The sequence below is a fragment of the Bombina bombina genome, chromosome 9 (genome assembly GCF_027579735.1).
Source record: "Bombina bombina isolate aBomBom1 chromosome 9, aBomBom1.pri, whole genome shotgun sequence".
NCBI lineage: Eukaryota > Metazoa > Chordata > Amphibia > Anura > Bombinatoridae > Bombina > Bombina bombina.
The window spans coordinates 96766805-96779038 of NC_069507.1; the positions used below are offsets into that span (position 1 = coordinate 96766805).

Genomic DNA, 12234 nt, shown 5'->3' on the forward strand with positions numbered 1-12234 from the left:
AATGTTATCTATATGAAACACATACTATTGCCCTCTAGTGGTCAAAATCCATTCAGATTAGAGGCAGTCTTCAAGGTCTAAGAAATTAGCATATGAACATCCTAGAATTAGCTTTCAACTAAGAATACGAAGAGAACAAAGCAAAATTGGTGATAAAAGTAAATTGAAAAGTTGTTTAAAATTACATTCCCTATTTAAATCATGAAAGTTTTTTTGGACTTAACTGTCCCTTTAATTGTAAAAATTATATGGATAATCTTTGCTTTCAATACATCATTATGTCAAGAATGTACTAATATCCCTTTAAATACACATAAACTTATTAATAGATTGCCCTATGACCATGCATACCCCAGTATGCATAATTACATAGTTATACATACAACCAAAAGGATCAGAAAACTGCATGAAGCCTATAGAATTTTCCACAACACATAATTATAATAAGAAGCTCTTTTTAACCTGTGCTCTGCCAACAAGCTGCAGACAAAAGAAGGGCATATAACCCCCCCCCCCCCATATGAAGCCGATTAGCCCAGTTAATTAGTAAAGATGTTAACAAAACCATCAGGACGACAACACATACTTCTCTGGCTGTCAAAGGGTTACAGCCCCCATAATGTGACCCAGCAAAACGCCCGGGACCCCCAGCAGTGATGGGCTCAGATTCCTGATGTTTTAATAAGCATTTACAGACAAAGACAAAGCTGAACACTCTCTTTAATATATCAATGGACCAGCATGTGCCAATCGCGACTGAGATCTGCCAACCCCTACACAGTCAGTATATGCAGGTGCTCTCCAAGTACAACATTACTGTACAGTGTTATTGAAACAAACTGATCAGGCTGGGCAAACCACCAGACAGCATGAGAAGTCAAAAATCAAGAGGAAAGGTTTTAAAATGAATAGATTTTAATTGTATTTATTAAAAGGGACAGTAAAGTTTGTATAGAGCATGTCATTTTAAACAACTTTCCAATTTGCTTGCATTATCACATTTGCTTTGTTCTATTGTTATCTTTTGTTAAAAAGTTAGCCAAGGTAGGCTCATAGGAGTTCAGGAGGGTGCACGTATCTTTTGTACTCAGTACTACATACAAGGTTGCAAAACACAGCTGTCAGAGTGCTAAAGACACATGCATACTCCTGAGTCCAAGACAAATGCACACTCCTGAGCCCAAGACAAATGCATACTCCTGAGCCCAAGACAAATGCATACTCCTGAGCCCATATGAGCCTACCTGTGTATGCTTTTCAACAAAGGATACCAAGAAAACAAAACTAATTTGATAATCGAAGTATTTTGGAAAGTTGTTTAAAATTACATACTCTATCTGAATCATGAAAGTTTAATTTTTACTTTACTGTACCTTTAAAGCTCCTTTGACTTCCTCTCATTAAAAAAAAAAAAGAAAAAAAAGAGAGGACTGCTCTAAAAATGTGTACTGTTTTATGCCCTTTCAAGTCTAGTGTGTAAAAGCCTTACTTTAAAAATGTGAATCTGCCATATTTTATATTTTAAAAATATTTTTACCTCTAAAGACTTCTGACTGCTCCCCCCATCTTCAGAGCGTTAGGAGGAAAGAATGATAAAGTCACATGACTAAAGGGGCCACTGAATGACGCACTCTGCATATGAACAACAGCACTTCATTATCTCTCTCCTTTGGACCAGTGTATCCTCATCAAAGTAACGTTTCACAAACATGAAACTATCTAGTAAACAGTTCTCACTTTGCTCTGTAAATCACACTATATATATATATATATATATATATATATATATATATATATATATATGCTTTGTTAATAAATGGACAGTTTACCCTATTTTTTTCTCCCCTTTAATTTGTTTCCAATGATCCATTTTACCTGCTGGGGTTTATTAAATTGTTTACAAATAGCACCTTTTACTTTATTTTGGCATTTGAAATACCACATTTTCCCTGTGGTATCCCTACCTATTCTAAACATTTCTATACATAAGTTTTAAAGAAAATCTGTGTAAACATAGCCAGAAAAAAATTACACTCCCAAGCGGCGGTAGAAGAGATAAGTAATAAAATGTTAATATTCTATTGTTCTAAGTCACTAGTTTTTAAACCTGTTCTCAGGCCTCTCTAACAGACCACAATTTGAAGATATCTGAACTGAAGCACAAGTGAAGTAATCAGCTGATTAGTAACCATGGTTATTTTACCTGCTCTCATCCAAGGTAATCCTAAAAACCTGGCCTGTTAGGGAGTCCTAAGTATAGGTTTGAAAACCAGTGTTCTAAGCATTGAAGGGACACTGAACCCAATTTTTTTCTTTTGTTATTCAGATAGAGCATGCAATTTTACTTTCTAATTTACTCCTATTATCAATTTGTCTTCGTTCTCTTGCTGGTTTACAAAGATAATATAAAGAAGCATGTGTATGTAGAGAAAGTGATAAACTAAGGATATCTGATTTCCCTGCAAGCTCAACCCATTTTGATGGGTTGTGGTTTCAAAGATCAAAACCAGCTATTTCAAATTCAGAAATAAACCTAAATGAGCAATTTCTCACACATATTATACTCTGCAGCTGGTTATTGGAAACACATTAAGGTAAAAACAATTTTATAGTAAACTGTCCCTTCAATGCTAATTAGGAGCTTAAAAATCTAACCAAAAAAAAAAAAAAATCACAGGCCTTCATTTTGCACTAAAATTACTAAAAAAAAAAAAAAAAAAAAAGCCCATACAATATATGGGTTAAATTAACCGAAAGTAAAGATCACACATTAATATGGAGGTATGCAGTAGCATAACCGACAAACCCATTAGGCAACAGAACTGGCATTCAAGCTAGTGATCTTTATTTCAATTTATCTACAAAAGAGAAAACCATTAGACTGAAGATAAAAGAGAAATTCTGTGTCACTGTATAATGAGTCATGTTCATTTCCAGGCAAGACGCCGCTTTTTTTTTTGTGTTTTCTTTTTCCTACTCCAAACAGACAGACATTTACGGACTCTAGATAAAATGCATTTGCCAAACCCATGTTCTTTCTGCCAAAAGGAACGGTCTGCCAAGTAACAATGTAAAATACATAAATATTGCTTACCAATGCCGGCCACTGGAACTGTTTGACCTTTGATCCCTGAGCCTGGCTGGGGTCCTTCCTCTTAGCCCAGACCAGCTGGAACTCAACAAAAAAAGCTGTAAAATCTTCATATATCTTAACCCACTCTCTTTTATCCCATTCTAGGTCATCAAACTCCACATACACCTAAAGAGAGGAAAAACAAAAGTATATTTTAGGTTTACTTGTACAGCATTTGTAAATCTATTGTAAATACTGTGGAGGGGTTTATTAAAATAAAAAATAAAATACCATGCCTATTAGGAGTGTTTTGTTGACACACTCTTATAATTATTTAACATATTTGTAGCTTTCATATGCACAATAAAATATTATAACATTTAGGGCTAGATACAAGTGGAGCGCTAATTTTGCAATTAAAAAGTTTATAATGCTATTTTTTTTATTGTTGTAAACTTTTATAAAAGTAATAGAGTTCATACAAACATACACAGCACATGGACAAGTTTCAAAATACAGAATTGGGTTCATCAAATTAGAACATGCATTAATTAAATGTCCAAAATATTAATATCAATAACCTCATTTTGTTTTGATTGTCATTTGTAAAGTAAATCCAATGGTACAGGTCTCGGCGCATATATCCAGCCAAAATAACCTCTAAACGGTTATTAAGTTGTGTCTTATATCGTCAAATCATGTAGCGTATTTGTTGTGTATGGAATCTTACCAAATAAAGAGCAACTCATGAAAGAGGTCTTTGCACGTTGTTTTCATGTAATGGTATTCCTCCAACTGTATAGTCATATGTATAGAATCAATCCATTGGGCTAGGGTGGGAGATTGGTCTGGTTTCCAAAATTAAGAAATTAATATTTTAGTACTATTACTCGCTATTTGGAGTATGGCCAAATGTGTTGCAGGGATTTTTTTGCTGGTTTATTTAAGAGCCAGTTGGTATATTTATTCCCAGCATTCTGTTTGGGATATTACCCCCTTCCAGAAGGGGTTAAAGGGACAGTCTACACCAGAATTTTTATTTTTTTTAAAAGATAGATAATCCCTTTATTTCCCATTTCCTAGTTTTGCATAACCAACACAGTTCTATTAATACACTTTTTACCTCTGTGATAAAATTGTATCTAAGCCTCTGCAAACTGCCCCCTTATATCAGTTCTTTTGACAGACTTGCATTTTAGCCAATCACTGCTGGCTCCTAGGTAACTCCACGTGCATGAGCACAGTGTTAACTATATGACACGAACTAGCACCCTTTAGTGGTGAAAAACTCTCAAAATGCTTTGAGAATAGAGGCGGCCTTCAAGGTCTAAGAAATTAGCATATGAACCTCCTAGGTTTAGTTTTCAACTAAGAATACCAAGATAACAAAGCAAAATTGGTGCTAAAAGTAAATTGGAAAATTGTTTAAAATTACATGCCCTATCTGAATCATGAAAGTTTATTTTGGACTAGACTGTCTATTTAATGTTAGAGCAATTCCACCATATATGCCCCATATTTCCAACATTGTGTTTATAGCGCCAACATAGATTACATCTCTGTGGGTATAAGGTCTGCGTGTGCGGGGGTAAAGTACCAGTGGTGTAAAGTGTGGAGCGCTAATTTATTACAAGTGGCTGGTTATTGCTACCACGAGTTTGCGGTACCAATAAGCACTTATAAAATTAACTAGAGATTAGACATACTCAAATTTTTGTTCCTGTACCACATCAGGAGGGTACAGCTGGGGAGCCAATCAGGAGCAGGAATATATGCATACACTCCAATCACTAGCCATATCCTCACCTTAGACAGACTCAAGTGTTCTAGGAATCTGACCCAGCCTACATAGTTAAAGAGACAGTCTACTTAATTTTTTTATTGTTAAAATAGATAAATGCCTTTACTACCCATTCCCTACTTAACCAACATTGGTTGCACGTCGTCCCTTATTTCAGTGCTTTTTATTAGCTTTATAGAACTTGCCTAAAAGCCAGACATTGTTAGTTCATTTAAATAACATTGTGCTCAGTCCTGTAGAGAATGATAACAGTTATAAAAGATCCAGCACTGATTGGCTAAAATGCAAAATTGTAAAAAGCAGTGAGATAAGGGGGCAATCTTCAAGGGTTTATACGGGTAATCACAGAGGTATGTGTACATTAATATGACAGTGTTGGTTATGCAAAACTGGGGAATGGGTAATTAAAGGGATATCTATGTTTTTAAACAATAACAATTTTAAATTAGACTGTCCGTTTAAAGGGACACTGAACCCAAATTTTTTTTCATGATTCAGATAGAGCATGGAATTTTAAGCAACTTTCTAATTTACTCCTATTATCACATTTTCTTCATTCTCTTGGTATCTTTATTTGAAATGCAAGAATGTAAGTTTAGATGCCGGCCCATTTTTGGTGAACAACCTGGGTTGTCCTTGCTGATTGGTAGATAAAATCATCCACCAATAAAAAAAGTGCTTTCCATAGTTCTGAACCAAAAAAAAAACAAACAAAAAAAAGCATAGATGCCTTCTTTTCCAAATAAAGATAGCAAGAGAATGAAGAAAAATTGTTAATAGGAGTAAATTAGAAAGTTGCTTAAAATTGCATGCTCTATCTGAATCACAAAAGAAAAAAGTTGGGTTCAGTGTCCCTTTAACCTTTTTAAAATGAGATAAACACATAGTAAAATACATGAATGGTTTTAAAAATAAAATATTCTGGAAATTCAGAGAGATTTTTACATGAGCATGTCTTTATAATCATATTCGAAATACAGGACTGAATTGTAGGCTATACAGATATGTTATCTTTAGTATTACATAACTACGCTTTATAGCAGAAATGATCAGATAACTGTACATAGGATTTATGACTAGTGATAGTGAACAGCTAACTAAATGCCATGTGACAGCAAATTGCATTTTCAAATACTTGACATATACAATATATTAAAGGGACAGTTTACCCTAAATTCTTCTCCCCTTTAGTTTGTTCCCAATGATCCATTATACCTGCTGGGGTGTATTAAATTGTTTACAAATACATCCTTTACCTTTCTATTGGCATCTGAAGTAGTCGATTTTGCCTGTGGTCTCCCTACCTATACTGAAAGTGTCTATACTTAAAGAGACATAATACTCATATGCTAAATCACATGAAAATCTCACCTGAACATCTCTATGTAAAAAAGCAAGATATTTTACCTAAATATTTCTTAAGCTCACCAGAGTAAGTGCTCTGTGAACAGTTAGAGTTGCTGTAAAGCTGCAAGTTGAAAAACAAACAAACAATAAAATAGCCAATCAGCATCAGTAGTGATGAGGTCTTGTATTACTTTGCTGTGATCTCATGAGATTTCACAGTAAACATCCATAAACTGAATAGGAAAATAACACGACTGTGCCTGCACATGCCAGATGCACAGTCACTTGGAAGTCCTGGGACTAAAGTCTCTTTACAGTAGAGTACATTTTTAGCTAAATATCTTCCTTTTTACATAGAGATGTTCAGGTGATATTTTCTAGTCAGCTTTTTACAGCTATGCTGCATCACTTTCAAGTGTTTCAACATTTGGGTATCATGTCCCTTTAAGAATAGGCTAAAAAAAACAAAACAGTGTAAACATTGTCAGCTAAACAAATTACATTCCAAGTGAAAGGTCTAAGAGATAAGCAATAAAATGTTAAAGGGACAGGAAACACCACAAATGTATTTTCTGATTTGGATAGAAGATACAATTGTAAACAACTTCCGATTTACGTCTATTATCAAATTTGCTTCATTCTCTTGCTATCCTTTGCTGAAGGAACAACATTGCACTACTGGCAGATAGCTAAACTCATCTAGTTAGCCAATCACAAGAGACAAATATGTGCAAGCATCAATCAGCAGCTAGCTCCCACTAGTGTTGGATATGTGTGTATTATTTTTCAGCAAGGGATACCAAGAGAACAGAGCACATTTGAAAATAGAAGTGAATTGTTTTATCTGAATCATGCAAGTTTAATTTTGACTTTCCTATCCCTTTAATTTTCAATTCTTTATAACACAAGATCTGATTTCCATGCAAACTCAACCCATTTTGATGGTCTGTGGTTTAAAAGATCAAAACCAACTATTTAATATACAAAAATAAAACTAAAGAAGCATTGTTTTATACATTTGCTGGTATAACAAATCATTGGAAATACATTAAGGGAAAACAATGTTACATTAATACTGTCCCTTTAAACTTTAACAATCCACAAAGAGCTTGCACTTTTAAGAGACTTTCAGTTGAATTATTATCAAAGTTACTTTGTTGTATTGTTATCCTTTTTCGAAAAGAATACCTATTTAGACTCAGAAGCAGAAATGCACTACTGGGAACTGACTACGCACATATGCTTCTTGTCATTGGCTCTCAAGATGCATTCTGATAGGTCCCCGTAGTGCAATGCTGCTATTGAAATGTATTTAACTATATGTTTATAATCCTTTGCAGGGTTTAAAGGGACAGTCCAGTCCAAAATAAACTTTCATGATTCAGATAGGGCCTATCATTTTAAACAACTTTCCAATTTACTTTTATCACCAATTTTGATTTGTTCTCTTGGTATTCTTAGATGAAAACTAAACCTAGGAGGTTAATATTCTAATTTCTTAGACCTTGAAGGCCGCCTCTTATCTAAATGCATTTTGACCGGTTTTCACCACTAGAGGGTGTTAGTTTATGTGTGTCATATAGATAACACTGTGCTCACGCACGTGGAGTAACCTAGGAGTCAGCACTCATTGGCTAAAATGCAAGTCTGTCAAAAGAACTGAAATAAAGGGCAGTCTGCAGAGGCTTAGCTAAAAGGTAATCACAAAGGTAAAAAAGTATATTATAATTGTGTTGGTGATGCCAAAACTAGAGAATGAGTAATAAAGGGACTGTCCTTTTAAACACATAGTTCTATGAAAGCAATAATTCAATAATAAAATTCTCAACACAAAAGAACATGTTCTTTTTTTACTTTTTTGTCCCTAAATACCCTCTTCACATTACCTCTACAATGTAATTTTTTTTTTTTTTTAATTAACTGCTCTCTTAAGTATAATCACACTCCATGGTAATTACCATCTATTATTTTATAAGTTTTATATTAACAAAATGAAGGACAATCTGTGCATGCAATTTATTTTTCAGCTGCAGCAACGCTTCTTTGAAATCAGAAACAAGCATACACACAGAGAGGGGGATTGCCAAAATGGAATACTAAGCATTAGCAAAACATTCCCTTTGCTAACATTATCTAGAAAGGAGACTGAGCGTATTAGCTAGAGTCTAGGCAGGCCAAACATCCCTCTGGGTATTAGAACTCAAAATAGCTTTTCTAAATATAAAAGAATGCCTTGGCAAACCTTAGCAGTAGTATATAAGAATGCTAGGACACTCAAAAGCAACTATTTAACTCCTACAGCCTCAACTTTTTATTTACAAGGGGCTAAAATCAAATGCACATCAAATTTTGCATTTAAGAGTTTGAATATAGCTTGAAAAGTAGGATTTAAAGTGATTGTAAATCCTAGCGTTTGAGAAACACTAGGGTTTACCATTGGAACAAATTAAGGGGACTTTAAGTCATGAAGTAAAAAATACTTCATGTTGAAAGCTCCTTTATTTGTTGGAAGCGATCGCCGCACTGAGCGTCTCAGGCAGCCCACGGCCGAACGCTATTTTGCTGAGAGGTGACTTTTCCACTTCTTAGCAAATAGCCGTGCTCTCCAACTGGCGCCAAGTCGGATAGCCCGCACGGCTATTGGCTAAGAGGTGGAAACGTCACCTCTCAGCAAAATAGCGTTCTGCCATGGGCTGCCTGAGAAAAAAAGAGTTAAAGGGCCATTAAAGGGACAGCTTACCCAAAACTTTCCTTAAATTTGTTCCCAATTATCCATTTTACCTGCTGGAGTGTATTCAAGTGTTTACAAAAATAGCTCCTCAGCCTTTATATTGGCATTTGAAATAGCTAGACAGCCTAGGTCATGGGTGCCATATAGACAACATTGTGCTCACTCCTGTGGAGCTATTTATTAGTAAGTACTGATTGGCTTAAAGTGTCCAAAAACCTAAAAAATAATGTTATATAATTCTGCACATAGTGCACATTATTTTAGTGCTATAGTTATAAAAGCCTTTTTTCCCTTTGAATATTTTAAAAATATGCCGTTTTTACAGACCCGCGCTCTGCTCTCTGCTGAGCGGGTCTGTTTTTTTTACTCAGCGCATCGGGCCAGCTGTATAGTCACAGCCCGGCCCGACCGCGCCATAAGACTAAGTGCAGCTCGCTCCTGCTGTCAGACAGAGCAGGAGCGAGCTGCACTTAGTCTTATGGTGCGGTCGGTGTGACTATACAGCGGGCCTGATGCGCTGAGTAAAAAAAACAGACCCGCTCAGCAGAGAGCGGGTCTGTAAAAGCGGCATATTTTTAAAATATTCAAAGGGAAAAAAGGCTTTTATAACTATAGCACTAAAATAATGTGCACTATGTGCAGAATTATATAACATTATTTTTTAGGTTTACGGACACTTTAAATACGTCTGTCAAAAGAACTGAGATAAGAGGGCAGTCTGCAGAGGCTTAGATATAAGGTATTCACAAAGGTAAAAAGTATATTAATATAACTGTTGGTTATGCAAAACTGGGAAATGGGTTATAAAGGGATTATCTGTCTTTTTAAACAATTCTGGAGTAGACTGTCCCTTTAACTTGTTTTAAAAAAGGTTAAGTCTTGACTGATAAGTTATTCTTTAGCAGCACAACAGACATGTCTTGTAATTACAAGGTCTTTACTGTTCCTTTAAAAGAAACTAATTATGTTGTGACAGGAGAGACATTAAGATTTGTCACTTCATGACATTTGCTGCAGCAGAAACAAAAGGGGATCCACGTATTGACAAGACTCCCTAATCCCCCCCACAGGATTTTGTTAGAGATATTAGAACATTAGATCAATATTTCTCATTCTGCACTGGGCGAAGAATCTTTATTCATGAATACTAACTCCAGAATACAGAGTGAGATTATATGTAAATGTCCGCCAGCTGCTGAGAATAAAAACGCACTATTTCCTTTACAATAAGGATGGTTTCTCAACAAAACGAATGCTGCCCATTTTAAAGGGACATTATACTCAAATTCACAATTAAATCTTTAATTAAAAATAGTAAACAAGAGTAATGAAATGTACATTCAATACCTTATATATACACACACACACACACACACACACATACACACTGAGTATATATATATATATATATATTAAAAGGGACATTGTACACTAGATTTTTCTTTGCATAAATGTTTTGTAGATGATCCATTTATATAGCCCATCTGGGAGTGTTTTTGTAATAATGTATAGTTTTGCTTATTTTTTTAATAACATTGTGCTGATTTTCAGACTCCTAACCAAGCCCCAAAATATCAGATGTAGACCCAGGTATATAGAGTCATGCTGCTCTTGTTTGTGTAATGCTGGTAAGTGGGGAGGGGTTCCTGCTCTTCCTGCTTTTCCAGCCCCTTTAATTGGATGTGGCAGCCTAACCTCATCAACAATGCTAATCTGGGAGCTTCTTAGTAAGTTTTAAAAGTTTTTTTTTATACTGGATTTTTACATTGTTAACTGTGCATATTCTTCTTTATAGTAGTGTATATTACATGAAGTTATATAAAAATGGGTGCACACTGTCCCTTTAACATTTACCTTTTGCAAATCTGCTTGTCCAAGAAACTCTCGACTGTATGTAGTAATCTATAAAAGAGTGGTACTAAATGATGATTTTGTGAATTGTTACCTGTATATTAGTAAAATAGTCAAAACATAAAACTATGGAATACTAACTCATTTTATTTAATTTTTTTTACAATTACTGCATACTTATGTGAAGTTCTCGTGCATATAGGACTCAAAAACGGTGCCCTTTCCCTGACCTCTATTTGTCTACATTATAATAGACAATTGCATATTTAGGTTTATTTGTGTATATACAATTGCTGGGTTTGTGCTTTGAAACCACAACCTATTAAAATGGGTTGAGCTTGCAGGTAAAATCAGATCTCATTTTATCACTTTGTGTACACACACATGCTCCCTTATATCTGTCTGTAAACCAAAGACCAACACTTAGAGAGAACAATGACAAATTAAGATTTTATTACTTAAAGGGACACAAGTCAAAATTATTAAACTTTCATGATTCAGAAATAGAACACCATTTTTAAGAATCTTTCCAATACTTTAATTATTAAAATTTGCACAATATTTTTATATGCACACTTTTTGATGCACCAACTCCTACTAAGCATGTGCACAAGCTCTCAGGGTATACGTATACTAGTCTGTGATTGGCTAATGTCTGTCTCATGATACAGGGGGCTGGCAAATGGAAGAAAAAAAATTAATTTGCCAGAAAAAAACCTACTGCTTATTTGAAATTCAGTGTGTTGTTGCATTGTCTCTTTATTATGCACTTGTTAATTATGCAATTCGACTGTATGTAGTGGTCTTTTAAAGGGATACTAAAACCAATTTTTTTTTCTTTCATGACTCAGATAAAATTGCTTGCTCTAACCATCTTTCTAATTTACTCCTATTATCATTTTTTCTTCGTTCACTTGCTATCTTTATTTGAAAAGCAAGAATGTAAGCTTAGGAGCCGGCCCGTTTTTTTGTTCAGCACCTAGGTTGTGCTTGCTGATTGGGGGCTAAATGTAGCCACCAACCAGCAAGCACTATTCAGGGTACTGAACCAAAAATGGGCCGGCTCCTTAGCTTAGATTCTTGCTTTTCAAATAAAGATAGCAAGGGAACAAATAAAAATTGATAATAGGACTACATTAGAAAGTTTCTTAAAATTGTGTGCTCTATCTGAATCATGAAAGAAAAACTTTGGGTTTAGTATCCCTTTAACTATTTAACTATTTCAAAATTGACTTAAATTTGCTGACTCCCTGTATCATGTGACAGCCATCAGCCAATCATAGACTAATATAGGTATACCTTAGAGATGTGCATTCGGATCTTTTGTGAGGATCCAAATGCAGAAGTAGGTGGCTGCTCGTGCGAATAGGATCTTTTCGTAGCGGGATTATTGCAAATCCAGATCTAGTGTGGTGATCTTTCACAAGAATA

The 12234-nt window shown here is 34.9% G+C and overlaps 1 protein-coding gene across 1 annotated transcript in view; it reads right to left on the minus strand.

The window, feature by feature from the left end:
- JMJD1C (jumonji domain containing 1C) overlaps positions 1 to 12234 on the minus strand; it is a 551993-nt gene that overhangs the window by 323279 nt on the left and 216480 nt on the right. Inside the window, exon 2 of the mRNA XM_053692264.1 lies at positions 3095 to 3259. Within this exon, the coding sequence (XP_053548239.1) occupies positions 3095 to 3259 (165 nt within the window). The remainder of the gene's footprint in view (positions 1 to 3094; positions 3260 to 12234) is intronic.